The 13,409-nt window shown below is 52.3% G+C and overlaps 6 protein-coding genes across 6 annotated transcripts; 2 read left to right on the forward strand and 4 right to left on the reverse strand.

The window, feature by feature from the left end:
* Positions 1–271: 271 nt before the first annotated feature.
* BDV37DRAFT_252482 (putative C6 transcription factor) lies at positions 272–2,542 on the reverse strand. The gene is made up of 6 exons (XM_032082424.1): positions 2,339–2,542; positions 1,705–2,289; positions 1,497–1,648; positions 1,272–1,445; positions 872–1,219; positions 272–820 (listed from the first exon to the last, which is right to left on the reverse strand). The coding sequence occupies exons 1-6, from the start codon at positions 2,459–2,461 to the stop codon at positions 340–342; spliced, it is 1,863 nt and encodes a 620-aa protein (XP_031939847.1). The 5' UTR covers positions 2,462–2,542; the 3' UTR covers positions 272–339.
* A 417-nt stretch (positions 2,543–2,959) lies between these two features.
* On the reverse strand, positions 2,960–5,128 carry BDV37DRAFT_252487 (NCS2 family permease). The gene is made up of 4 exons (XM_032082425.1): positions 4,891–5,128; positions 3,913–4,833; positions 3,749–3,853; positions 2,960–3,694 (listed from the first exon to the last, which is right to left on the reverse strand). The coding sequence occupies exons 1-4, from the start codon at positions 4,969–4,971 to the stop codon at positions 3,086–3,088; spliced, it is 1,716 nt and encodes a 571-aa protein (XP_031939848.1). The 5' UTR covers positions 4,972–5,128; the 3' UTR covers positions 2,960–3,085.
* A 484-nt stretch (positions 5,129–5,612) lies between these two features.
* BDV37DRAFT_272832 (MFS transporter) lies at positions 5,613–7,768 on the reverse strand (the record flags this gene model as incomplete). The annotated part of the gene is made up of 5 exons (XM_032084952.1): positions 5,613–5,850; positions 5,911–6,042; positions 6,092–7,078; positions 7,134–7,436; positions 7,755–7,768. 5 exons carry the CDS (start codon positions 7,766–7,768, stop codon positions 5,613–5,615), a joined length of 1,674 nt encoding a protein of 557 aa, XP_031939849.1.
* Positions 7,769–7,863: 95 nt separating this feature from the next.
* BDV37DRAFT_160291 (serine hydrolase domain-containing protein) lies at positions 7,864–9,319 on the forward strand. The gene has a single exon (XM_032079151.1). It carries the CDS (start codon positions 8,139–8,141, stop codon positions 9,285–9,287), a length of 1,149 nt encoding a protein of 382 aa, XP_031939850.1. The 5' UTR covers positions 7,864–8,138; the 3' UTR covers positions 9,288–9,319.
* Positions 9,320–9,794: 475 nt separating this feature from the next.
* BDV37DRAFT_284668 (uncharacterized protein) lies at positions 9,795–11,007 on the forward strand (the record flags this gene model as incomplete). The annotated part of the gene is made up of 2 exons (XM_032087546.1): positions 9,795–10,135; positions 10,197–11,007. The coding sequence occupies 2 exons, from the start codon at positions 9,795–9,797 to the stop codon at positions 11,005–11,007; spliced, it is 1,152 nt and encodes a 383-aa protein (XP_031939851.1).
* A 95-nt stretch (positions 11,008–11,102) lies between these two features.
* Positions 11,103–13,313, reverse strand: BDV37DRAFT_295366 (acyclic terpene utilization AtuA family protein; the record flags this gene model as incomplete). The annotated part of the gene is made up of 6 exons (XM_032089859.1): positions 11,103–11,677; positions 11,733–11,872; positions 11,945–12,837; positions 12,893–13,071; positions 13,126–13,200; positions 13,256–13,313. The coding sequence occupies 6 exons, from the start codon at positions 13,311–13,313 to the stop codon at positions 11,103–11,105; spliced, it is 1,920 nt and encodes a 639-aa protein (XP_031939852.1).
* Positions 13,314–13,409: the final 96 nt, after the last annotated feature.

Consider the following 13,409-nt stretch of genomic DNA (forward strand, 5'->3'; position numbering starts at 1 on the left):
GAGAATGGGAAAAGAAATTGAAGAAAAAGAAAAGATATTGGCAAGATAGAGTCGACCCGGATTCGATAGCAGGTATGTATACTTATTCCAGTGTTTCTTATATTGACTACTACAGATCAGGTGGTTGCCTTAACCACACGGCCATCTTGCCACCGCAAACCAAAGTTGCGCTGAATACTTCTTCCGCTATTACCATCATGCTTATTTAGAATATGTATACACTCGTGCTATGTTAGGTAGATATTAAACGTAAAATAGTATATATCATTATAGGACCTCTATCTATTGCGACGAGTATCGTCCCGAAACACCGTGTACTTGAAATACCCGATCACATTATCATACGTCACCACTTGCTGTATCGCTCGTCTCTTCCTTAATCCTTACCGGACGCATGAGCCATTGACTGTCTATTTCCACAAACAACGGAGCTGCCTCAACCGGCAGATTGATTCTCATCTCTTGAGCCGTATCCTGGAGCGACCAGAGAAGGCGCTTGGCTTTGTCGAACCGTCGCGAGAATGCCTTCGCGGCAATGCTGAGAATAATGAACGCTTCGCAGTTGACCTCCTTCTGTAGGTTTTCCAAGAGAATGAACAGTGCCGCTTGGATCCATTGAATATGGAAGATGGGGATGTGTTCGAGGCCCCACGTGGTTCGGTACATTTGCATCCAGTGGGCGAGGCTACGGGCGGAGGATAAACAGATGGTGAGGGCTTGTGCTGGGTCGATTGTGTCGTGGTTCGTGTATGGCATAAGCGTTTCGCGAGACAGCCTGTGAGGGTTGTAGATGGTGATGAGGATGGCGTGGTAATACATGCTACACCGGTTAGCTCTACCTCGGCTTGATCTCGGGCGCTAGATAACTCACTGCAGGCATAGGATGTGCGGAAGTTCGGTGTCCTTCTCTGTCTTCAGGCATTGTGGTAGGCGATTCGCCCATTCCGTGAGACGTTGATGGAATTCGGAGGTCTTTCGTTCCATGTCTGGACGGGACCGAGGCGCCTCTTTACAAAAGTAAAAGTCTGCGACCTCATACGCGATTAGATTCAACGTACAGAGCTCGTTGAATAGACATTTCGTGTGCGACGGCGTTCCGTCCGCCGGTATTGGATATGGATTCCACTCGTCCTGATTCGATCCATGATTCACCGGCAGGAACGATGGTTGTTGCGGCGGCTTTATTGTCGGTGTCTTCTCATATAACAAGGAGTGAGTCCTGGCTGAGATCAGTTGTCGCTCTTCTCTGTTGTAGTAGTCTGAGTTCCTACGTGGCGCTGTTGAATAAACCCCAGCTGGTGTTATTAACTACCCGGGCCATACGCAGCTCGTCTTCGTTGACCGTCGATGAAAGCACTGCGTGCTTTTGCGCCAGTTCGTTGGCCGAGTAGGCCAGTTGACTTCGATAGATCCATGCCTGGCGGTCTTGGCCTATCATACAGGCACTGTTTGTTCTTAGTCTATCACTCCGTAAGAGTGTGTAGCGAAACACTTACCGTGCCCATAGCACGCCGATACCTTGGACGGTGGGAAGGCTGATCCTCCCTTCCTCCTTGTCCAGCAATCGCTTCGCCTCGTTGTAAAAGTGCGCACCTTTCGACGACACATCCCCGGGAACAGCATACGCTTCGGGATAGTCGGAGTATGTCTGTGATCGTTAACAGAGAAAACATGACCTCAGACACAGACGAGGGCGCGACGTACACATGCATATGCTAGAATGGCATTGACCAAAAATGGCGAACAGTATTTGGCCCCCAGCAACCCCGCTTGCATATCGTGAACGAATTGGCCACGATCGACCCAATTGGAGAAGGGGTGGGACCAGGTCAACCACAGCGAGACGAGGTGCGAAACAAAATCGTTGTCTGAGACGACGCTAGTCCAGGGCTTCGCAGGGACCTGAAACAACGGTTGATCCGACAATCGCTTCGCATCCAGGATCCGGCGCACTGATCGAGAGTCCGCGTCCTGTAATCGCTGAACCTCATGACTGACCTCGATGAGCTCGGGCATCAGGGCGAGTTCCACTTCGGGCACCTGATGGTTGAGATAGTGTTGGATCTCCGGCAGCGAGGCATTGCTTCGGATCAAATTCAGCAAGGGAATGGTGCTCCGGTTGCCACTTTCTCGTAGGACGTTGACCAGGCGGAAAAGAAGATCCTCTTTCTCCTCCAGTTGGTCGATCTTGCGTTTTAAGGCTCCGCGGCGACGCTTGTCGAGAGTCTGATCCAGAGTACATTCGAGGCGACTCTTGACGCAGTTTGCACAAGGCGCGGTCCCGGTGCACTACGCGTGTCAGGACCGAGATCTATTATTACAGGGAACGAAATAATACCTTGAGCTTGCGAGCCTTGCAGGCCGAACACGCGGTACCGACGTTTTTCCTTCGGGGGTGAGCATCATTGCCACCCGGGGTACCGGGCGGTGCGGGCGCCAGCCGTCGTTTGGAGTCTGTCATGATGTTCTGCAGACATCAATCCATGATGAGGCAGAGAAAAAGGGCCTTGAGGGCAGAAAAGGGATAGGAAGCGGGAAAAGAAGGCAATGAAGGGATGAAATCACAGAGCAAGGAGCTGATACCAGGAACGTCCGCCTGATTCGCACGCGGCGTAATTGGTGGGCGGAAATGCACGCCATTTCCCCGCAGAGAGGTCGTGTTCTAGGATTACCGTAAGTTACGCCCGCATCGAGTGGCTCTGACACGCAGCTATACCCGATTGGGGTAAATTGGGACGCGTTCGTACGAACATTCATTACAATAGTCTGACAAGCCATTCTAGAAGATAGTTCCCGCCAATCAAATTCTTTACCTCGATCTGATCCGACCAGCGACTCTTTTGGTTCTTCCCAACAACTACGACGGGATGCCGAAAGCCCTAAGTATGAGAGAAACTTGGAATAAGACATAAAGCAATTGTTGTCAAATGAATTAACACTATATTGGAAGGAGTAGTCATGACGCATGAACCATGATGAAATTAATTCGGACGCATGCTCGGAGCGGGTACTCCACGCCCGACTAGAGAAATATATATGTGTTCTACTATACATGATAATAACTGACGCTCTATGATTCTACCGATCAAACAATACCACTCTTGCTCTTAAACCCGGACTTCTCCCCGCGGTCATTGCTGGACACCGACCCGTCCGGCACGACACCCTCATTTTCCTCATCCGGCTGCCAGAACTTCTTTTTCCCTCTCGCAGCTCTCTTGACCCAAGGAGGGAAGAAACCACCAGGGAGCTTATAGGTCCAGGCATCCTTCTCATCCTTATTCGGCGGCACGAGCCGTCCAAAGCTCGCCTTTTCAACGATCCACACCAGCATATTGATGCAGATGTAGCTTAGGATACCAGCAATCAAGCCGTACGCGATACTGTAGGTGAAAGGCATGATGGCGATAGTGAGGAAGGCTGGAATGGAATCACCGTAGTACTTCCAGTTAATTTCGGCGGCAGCCTTGCACATGAGGGCACCGACAATAACGAGGGTGCACCCGGTCGCCCAGGGAGGAATCGAGGCGAAAATCGGGGCAAAGAAAACGGCAATGAAGAAGCAGAGGCCGGTCACACACGAGGTCATACCGGTTTTACCTCCTTCCGAGATACCAGCACCACTCTCGACGAAGGCTGTCACAGGAGGGCTGCCAAAAAGCGAGCCGATCGAGACACAGATCGCGTCCACCATCTGCAAACATCAGTTAGTGCCAATAGTATCAGAGATCGATCCGGTTACACATACATAGGCGAAAGCACTGCCCTCGAAGTCCTGAGTGCGCTCATCGATCGCACCAGCAAAGCGCGCCATAGAGTAGAGAGTACCCGTAGTGTCAAGAATATCAACATACTATTGATCCCATCCAGTTAGTCCCGCCGGCGCGACACGTGATAACGGAATCAACTCACCAAGAAGGTAATGAACGCCAATCCAAACTGCGTGCCATGTCCTGAGAGGTCCCACTCCTGCGCCACGAGTGTATGCTTAATCGGATGGAACGTTACCACTTGTTTGAAGAAATCGAAATTGCTGTCGCCCAACTCTGTGTGCGGGAAATACGTCACGGGTGTCGGACGGGGCCAGGAGATGATCGAAACCAACAGAATACCGATGATGACTGCACCCTTGACGCGGTACAGCATCAGCATTGCCGTCAGGATACCGCCGCAGAAGATACCAACCCACATGGTGGGGTTGCGCATCTTGTCGCTCGCGGGACACATGCCCGTGGTGGGATCACGCATGGAAGAATGACATCCGGCAAGTTCCATCGGAGTGTCCGTCGAGCCGGTGACCAGGCCAATTCCGGCGCTGTAGCTCAATCCAATGAGGGTCAAATACAAGCCAATGCCGGTACCCGTCGCCAGTTTAATCGATGCCGGTAATGCTCGGGCCAACCACTGCCGGATTCCCATGAGGGTCAGGGCCAAGAAGACAAATCCTTCCACAAACACCGCTGTCACCGCGACGCGATATGGGATCATTCCAAATCCGTGATGTCCAACCACTGTATAGGCGAAGTATGCGTTCAGGCCCATTCCAGGTGCCAACGCTACCGGCAGATTCGCCAGCAAACCCATGAAGAACGTTCCCAGCGCCGCAATGGCTGCGGTGGCCGTGACCAGATCCCGTTTAACTTCCTGCACGCATAGCAGATACTCGGTGTTTGAATTACACTTGTCGGCCCAGCTCTCCGGTGGACAAACGCATGTGCCGCCCGAATCGGAGGTGATGGTGGAATTGACGCTAATGATGTACGCCATAGCGAAGAAGGTCGCCAATCCTGCCCGAATTTCGGTAAAGAAGAAGCTTCCCTTTCGTTCTTGGGGCTATATGTTTGTTAGAGATCGTTTTCATCTCCGAAAGCACTCAACATCATGACTTACATGGCCGGAATTCTCTAGACGGAACCATCGCCCAACTGGCGACCGCGCCACCTTGAGATTCGTACGATGAACCCAACCCATATTTTCTAGCTTGGAAGTGGGAACTGGAGGAGGCGTCTCAGCCTGGGGTATAGATGAGGCAACGCCTAACACAAAAAATTCAAGAGACCTTGCGGAGAAGGCCGGCTTTTATTCCACCCATGGAGGGGCCCAGTGCACCGGGAAAAAAAAAAAAAAAATTGTTACAGGCATCCTTCGCCTCAGTGCTTATCAGTGGCTCGTGTGACTGTGCTCTTGGCAATGACAGCAGAAGAGCCACTTAAGGGACTGGAATGCCAGTCAGATGGACGGTTCTCTTGCCGACCGGGCCAAGGATCGAATCAGCAATGCTGTTACTGGACCCCTAACAATTGGACCATGCCTATTCCGTACTCACGCGGGTCTCGCCGATTTTTTTGCGTTTCGGTTCACAGCTCTTCAGCTTATCGCACGCAGTTTTTTTATCTCTACCCGTGCGGGTTTCTCGAGGGACGCGAGATTAATTCTCTTGGCGCCGCGGAAATTTTACCGGTTCTTTTCTTGTCGACGGCAAGCCCGGAACGTGCCGTTAGACTTTTTATCGCCATGGAATTCAACGGTGTCTACTGGACGGAACAAATACATTGTGCAGAGAACATTCCTTCGATACACTCTCCCTTGCATCTGGAGTCCCCCCCCAGCGACTACCCCGACTTTTCCTCGAATACTGCTGGGCTCGGTGCAAACTTGCTCTTCCGCCGCAATGTGGGGCCCCAGATGATAAATCCCAATGGAATCGGGATCATGATAGCCGCCAGACAGCCCAACAGTGTCCCAGCCCACTGAACCCCCAGGTTGGTAAACATCTGCCGTGCAAAGAGCGGAAAACACGCCCCGACGGCGGACCGGAGGATGGTGTTGGCGGCGAAGACCGAAGCGGCACTGTCCTATCAGCCTTGCTTCCAGGGCGTTATCGCGGTTAGATAAAGAGGGGGTGCCTACAATTGCAGATACGAGTCGATTAGATAGTTGAAGCACTGCAGGAAGATGCAATAGATACCAAATCCCACGAGAACCCCGGATGCCGTGGGGGCCATCCAGTGGATGTTCTTCGTCCAGCCGGTCCAACCGAACCTACTACTGTCAAAACCATGAGAAAATCAACAGCAGAGTAGATGCGTACCAAAAGAGGCCTACTGTGAAGGCGATTCCGCCCACAATCACGGGAGGTAATCGCCATTCCGGCACGGGGATGTCGTTATTGGCTACTAATTTCTTCGTATATGCCGGCTGACTGAGGAGGGTGTATGCACCCCCCGCAAACTCGCCAATGATTAACGCGATGAACGGCAGGCTTCCAACTCCGAAGTTCATCCCATGGATCTTCTGGAATACGATGGGATATGCCCCTAGCAACGCATACATCAATCCGTAGATGAACGACATGTACAACGTCACCAACAACACAATAGGATCGGTGAACAACATGCGGAAGGGCCGGCTGAAGTTCACGGTGATCAACTGGTTGAAATCAACCTCGACCTCATCTTGTTTCGCATGAATACCCCAGTTGTGAGTTTGGCGTCGCAGTATAGACGCTTTTCCCACCAACACCATGGGCGCATAGGTTTCTCGAAAGAAGCAGAGCAACAATGCCGATCCGAAGAAACCCATAATGGCCGCGAGGTACATGGTCCATCGCCAGTGGAGATAACTCATGGTGATAAACCCCCCGGTGAATGGGGATGCGAATGGCCCAACGAACACCGCCATGGCGAACATGGCGATGGCCACGCCGCGATGCCGATTATTGTACATATCGGCGAATACTGCTGGGACTAGGGCCAGCGGACTAGCGGCGAAGAACCCAGCGAAGAACCGGGTCAACATGATGGTCTGAACATCTTTCGCGGTCGCGGTCCCAATGGTGAAGATGCTCGCCCCAAAGGCACCCGCAGTAAGGGGCCATCGTCGGCTGCTCAGCTCCGAGGCCGGGGCCCAAAAGGTAGGACCGGACGCGAAGCCTAAAACATACAGGGTCACGCCTAATATCATGACTTCCGTACTCACGTGGAACTCCTCACTGGTCGCGGCGAGTGTAGAAGAGAAGATCGCACTTGCGAACGAGGACACGAAAGTGACATACGCGAGGATGCACGACAAATAAACCCTATCCAGTCAGTTCCGAAGATTGCCTCGAGCAAGTGCTCGTCGCATTTGCCTACTTGGTGCTCATCCGCCAGTTATGCGGATCCATGGGGTCATCTCCTGTGAATTCTACGACATATTTCTCGGGGTCAGGCAGCAGGGGAGGATAATCTCTTCCGCCGCCAAATGGTAGCCATTGATCTCTGGGGGCTGGGCCAGCTGTCGATCCGACGGTCGACTGGTGCGTCAGACGAATCGACTCGATTCGTGAGAGCTCGACATTGGTGGAGCGTCGGCTCAGCGTTGGTCTCACGGATGCGAACCCCGGGCTATGCTCTGGATGGGCGGTGGGAATCTCCGACAGACCACTACTTGAACTGCTGAAGAAAGACATCTTTGAGTCGATCGGCTCTACTTTACAGGACTCTGTGGTGTACAAGTTCTTTTGTGCACAAGGGCAGCCGTGAGAGTAATGACGTTCGTCAATCGATATTGATCCATGGGTTCGATAACCTTCCGAGTTAAACACCATCGCCAACCACGCAGCTCCAGATGGGACGATGCCATCAATATTACTCCGTACCTGAAGTTACTGCAGAGAATATACGACTCATGACACCTTCGCTGCCGCTGCATAGCAATATCGCCGTGTCGACCGCAAAGAACATTACTAAACATCTCCAGCATCGACGGGAGACCCCGCATCCTGCATGGTGGGGTCAACTTGATGTCCTCCGTAACCTGCGAGGAATGGCGAGCCATAATCATCGACTGTTGGCTATTCACTACAATTAAGTGCTATCAACCATGCTTTGTAGAACTGTGAACACGAATCGCAGGATCGTGAAATGGTTGGTGTCAGGTGAACCCCAGGTTGCAACCCTGATTCGAAGCGTCGCCTGCCCTAATTTATATCAAATAAGCACTAGATGTTTTAGCCCCCAACAACAGAATTCCAAATTCTTTAACAAGGCCAAAGAAAGCATAAATAGCACCATGGTTTCGTTTAAGATAAACAATACATCACCATCTATCCTCGTATTCAACCAATCTTCAAATATCTCATTCCATCATTAACAACCATGGCTCAAGTCGATGGCACGTGCGACCCGGCGTTTTCAGCCGTGCGTGATATTTTGCAGCAGAACATTTCTTCTGACAAGGAGCTTGGCGCCTCCATCTGCGTTAGCGTCAAGGGGAAGACTGTCGTGGATATATGGGGCGGCTACGCAGACATAGCACGTTCAAAGCCATGGAGCGAGAATACGATTGTTTCGGTCTGGTCCATGACCAAGACGGTCATGAATCTGGCGATGTTGCTTCTGATCGATCGCGGCATGGTGGATCCGGATGCCCCAGTTATTAACTACTGGCCCGAGTTCGGTGTCAACGGCAAAGAGGGCGTATTGGTTCGACACTTTATGAGCCACACTGCTGGCCTGCCATCCTTCGATCCCCCGATCGACGAGGCCACCCTGTTTAACGTGCCTCAGGCGACTGAAAACCTGGTTCAACAGAAACCCTGGTGGACACCGGGCACGGCACACGGGTATCACCTTACCTCCCAGGGACATCTCATTGGGGAGTTAGTCCATCGCGTCACGGGGAAAACGCTGGGCGACTTTATTCACGATGAGCTTGCTGTTCCCCGTAATGCCGACTTCCACCTCCCAGTGGCGGAAGAAGAATGGGATCGGATCGCAGAAATGGTTCCTGGAACGAAGGCCATGGACCTTTCCATGCTCGATCCGAACAGTATCACGTATCGCGCTATGACTGGTAATCCTGCTAATCAAAACGCTCCCAAAGAGCCTGCCTTCCGTCGCAGTGGTATTGGGTCCATGGCTGGCTTTACCAACGCACGCGGGGCTAACGACATTCTATCCATCATCACGCAGAATGGCACCGTGGACGGGAAACGCTTCTTGAGCCCTGAGACGATCGCAAAGATCTTCGAGGTGCAGGCCAGTGGCCAGGACCTGGTTATTGGATTAAATATTGAATGGGGACTTGGTTTCGGCATCGGCGCGCAAGGTACCATAAACTGGCTGCCATCTGGCAAAGTGGCCTTCTGGGGAGGATGGGGAGGGTCGTTTGCGCTTATGGATCTCGATCGTCAAATGACTTTCACTTATGCGATGAATAAGATGGGCATGAGTATTCTTGGAAATGAGCGAACGGGTGATTATGTACGGGCTGCTTATGCGGCGTTGGACGGGTATAACGCGTGATAGTTGACTATATTGCCATCGATGTAGCGTTCTTGGGGTAGGTCTAATTGCATTTTGGAATATCTCAGGCTACCGGTGGGGTGAGCTGGTCTACTCGATGTCGGACTTTGTAGGCTGCGGAGCACTCTACTATCGTGTTCGGCACAAGGAGATGTACCGTTCGTCCTGCTATTTTATGATTACTATAACCCTGAATGTATGTAGACTGTGCTGGTTCGGGGTCATATGTAAGTCCCGAAACCTCGGTATCAACCCCAGAAGCACTCCACATGTACCGATGCGAGCCCTACTCCAATGATCGACGGTTAGTCCTCCGCATCCTTCGCAACAGCTACCCGACTAGGAAATAGATCGCCTACCCATCTCGCATTCACATTCTCGATCATTGTGTAGATGAAACATCCATCGGAGGCATAAATACCCCAGGAATCTGCCCGTTGAAGATCCCCGTTTCAATTCCTTCCAATTCTTTCACGCACGATCCATCGCCAACCGGAGAGCGCAAACATGGCCGTCGCGAAAGTCCTCCTCCCCTCACTAAGCCTCTTTGCCTTGTACGCCATCTTCTACTATGCAGACATAAACGGCCTCCGCGCACTAGGCGAGCAATGTGTCGCATCCAAAACCCTCCCAGGAACCAATGAGCCCCTCCGCACAATATACACCGGCATCGAGCCAATCGACCACCTCCTGACCACCCTAACGGCCTTCTTCTGGCCAACAACAGATGGCAGCAACCCAACGCTGTTCCTCCACTCAGTCGCCTTCTCTGGTACATTTGGCTCAGCCTGGGTGCTCATCACTCTTGAGGCATGGCGACAGGGCAACGCATGGACAATCGCAGCATTGTAACTCCCCCCCCACCTTGCACTCAACGAAGTCCAAAGCTAACAGTTTCAAAACCAAAAGCCCCATGATCTTCGGCCTAGCAGCCCAAGTGCTCACCTTCGCCTTCGCAGCGCCGCTCTACTGCTTCTTCCACCTGGCCACCTCGCAAACAGCCAAGAACCCCACCCCGGACAGCCTCCGCATCCCGCGGTTCATCACCAACGCCCTGCCCCTCGTCTTCATCGTGGGCTACATGGTCCCCACGCAGCTCCTGGTCCTCCCAATCTCAGAGCACATCACAACCGACCTGAAACAGATCTTCATCGCCATCTGGCAACCCTGGCCCGCCTACATCTCCATCCTCCTCACAGTCATCTACGCCGTCTTCGCCCCCTTCACATCCACACATAGAACCCCAGCCAGCGAGCGCAAGAGCCTCAGTTCCCTGCGATGGGTATACGCCTTCGCATTCGCGAACGCAGCGCTCACGCACCTCATCTCCTGGACTATCTCCCTGAGCTCGGTTTTCGTGCCTGGTATCTTTAGCGGGGAGTTTGTGGACGCCCTGCACCCCGGAAAGGTGTTTGAGGTGCCGATTCCGTGGGAGGAGCCTGTCCGCACTGTGGGGAGTGTCGGGGAGGGTGTGCATGCGTTCCTGAGATGGGATTATATTATTGGGTCGCTTGGGATGCTGATCTGGGCGGGCAGTTTGTATGCCGCTGCGCAGAAGGGTGTGTATGGGCGGGTTGGTTGCTTGGGGCTGTTTGCGAAGGCGGGCTTGCTGAGTGCGTTTGTGGGGCCTGTGGGCGCTGCTGTTGAGTTGATGTGGGAGAGGGAGGAGTTGGTGCTTGCCAGGAGGGGGGTGACGGAGAGCCGGAAGAAGGATTCTTAGGTATGTATGTGGTAGTATTTATTATTCTTGGATTAAGTATGGTACTGTGGAAGGAAGATACTGGCGTTTATTCTATGTGCGTACTTTGTACATACTTATAGTTTTGTTGATAGGTTCAGGTCGAACTGAACAGGAACTGAAACCACCTTGTCCCGGATATAATCCGCAAATCCCTTCCCATAGCCGTCTAGCCGGCTGGAGCTACTGACTCCGCGGCCCAGAATACCGTAGATGACGAAATGCACCGCGTGGATCTGTGGGAACTCCACCCTCTCGATCGAGAACGAGTCATCCCAATCATCGCCGAGGAGGTCCCGCATCCGCGAGATGGTCATGGATGACCGGAGCCACTCCCAATGAGCCGGGTTGGAGACGAAGATGCCAAAGTTGAGGTTTGCGCCTTTGTCGCCGGACCGAGCCAGTGCAATGTCGCCGAGACGAATGTCCTTCGTAGGACCGTTGTATATGGTTGGTGTTACTGGATCGTAGCTCTCGCGCGGCTTCAGGGGTTCGTATTGGCTTGGGCGTGGGATGTCGAAAGATGCGGTTTTGGATTGGCCGTTGAGAATGTTGATCTTTTCGTTGATGTCGGACTGGTTGATTATGGCGGGATAGTATGCGAGGAATGGGCGTGGGACGGCGGTGCGCGCGTCGGGGGATGCGTGGAACCCTGACTGTTTATTAGTGGCGTTGCTTCTGTATTTGATGGGATATGAGATATATACCGGAGAAGTGTTTCAGTGAGATATGGCGCATTGCCTTTGCGACGGTTGTTACCGCTTGTGCTGTGCGGGCTGCGATGAAGATGCGCATATATGTGGTGCTCTTTAGCTGAGAGGACGGATTTGGGTCGGGAACTCCGATTCTAGTACTCAATCAGGCACTTGTTCTTGCAGAGGTATGTTTGATCGGGGATTGTGGCTTCAAGTGTGCTTACCTTTGGAATTCGAGTGTTTCCAGGTCATTTGCGGCACTTTCAGGGAGGAAATGACGGAGTTGCTTCTCGAGGAGGTCCCACTTCCGAGCAGTAGCATATCCGGTTGCATTATAAAGTAGTTGGGCCTCATAACCTCCAGGATAGAAAACTGCGAGTTTGGTAGTGGGAGGCGGTGGTGACCCTCTGATACCAGATACACGGACTCTGTCTATCGTTAGAGCTTGTGTAAAACGGGGTGTTGTTAACCAATACCTGTCCTTGCCAGCATCCTCAACAATAACATCACCAATATGAGCACTAACATCACTATTTAGGTAGACGTTACCCTGCAACTCATACAGGAATTGGCATTTTACTGTGTCAGTGTTCACCACACCTTGGGTTCCCGGGTGTTTGGTGATGACGCAGGTACCGTCTCTCTCGATCTCGGCAATAGGAAATCCAGGAGCAATGAGATCTTCGACCGGATATTTATCAAAGCCAGCAAAGTTTGCCCCGGTGACGTATGCCGAACATTCAATTAGATGGCCTGTAATGAGTGCTCCAGCAAGTCTATCGTAGTCCGTTTCGCTCCAGTCGTACCAGAACCAGGCCGCTGCTATCACGGGACTGGCGTCAGCAACACGGCCGCAAATGATAATCTGTGCGCCTCGCCTCAGGCCTTCGACGATACCACGGGCCCCAAGGTATGCATGGGCCGATGTCATGGGAATCGGGCTTCCATCGGTTGTATTCATAAACGCATATGTCAACCTCGATGGGACAATGGAGGAGTTTCCAGAATCCAAATGCTGCAGTTCATCTTTGTTGGTTGGCATATTAGGCCCGACTTGAGGGTATAGGTCATCCCCTGATACATAAGCCACACATATGTCAAGCTTTTTCTCAGCTGTCTGCAGCGAGCAATTTAGTTGGGTCTCGTGCTTGGTGATCGCAGTGACCACTTACTAGAGCTTCGACTTTCAACGCAAGTGCTCTAGGATCTAAAGCACCCCCGTTGATTACAACACGGATACCCTTTTCCGCAACCACGTCGATTGTTTGCTGTAGTCCCTGCCAGGCCGTTTCCTCGTAGCCCGGATGTTTGCCTGCACGCCAGGCCTCGGCATTGTTGGCTAAGTTGACTTCTGTTCGCACATTAGTCTGTGGCAATGCTCTCTGATGGATATTGAGAAGCGTACCGGCAAGGTAGTCACCAGTGATGAAGTCGACGTCGCCCAATGTCGCCTGGCGGTACATCTCATACGCTGGGTCGCCTAGTTATTCAAGCAGTCAGCGTCTAGAAGCTTAACTAAGAGTCGATGAACAGACCATGGTAGCCAGAGCAGTTGGCCACTTTCACAGGTCTATTTTCAGGATCACGCAGCATCTTTCAGTGAATGTAGCTATCTGTGCGGTATGAGCAATATGACTTGGTGTTCTAGCTGTTGTGAGTAATGGATCGTCCGGCTGTGGGCTTGCTCGG

Source organism: Aspergillus pseudonomiae, assembly GCF_009193645.1.
Source record: "Aspergillus pseudonomiae strain CBS 119388 unplaced genomic scaffold BDV37scaffold_50, whole genome shotgun sequence".
Classification (NCBI taxonomy): domain Eukaryota; kingdom Fungi; phylum Ascomycota; class Eurotiomycetes; order Eurotiales; family Aspergillaceae; genus Aspergillus; species Aspergillus pseudonomiae.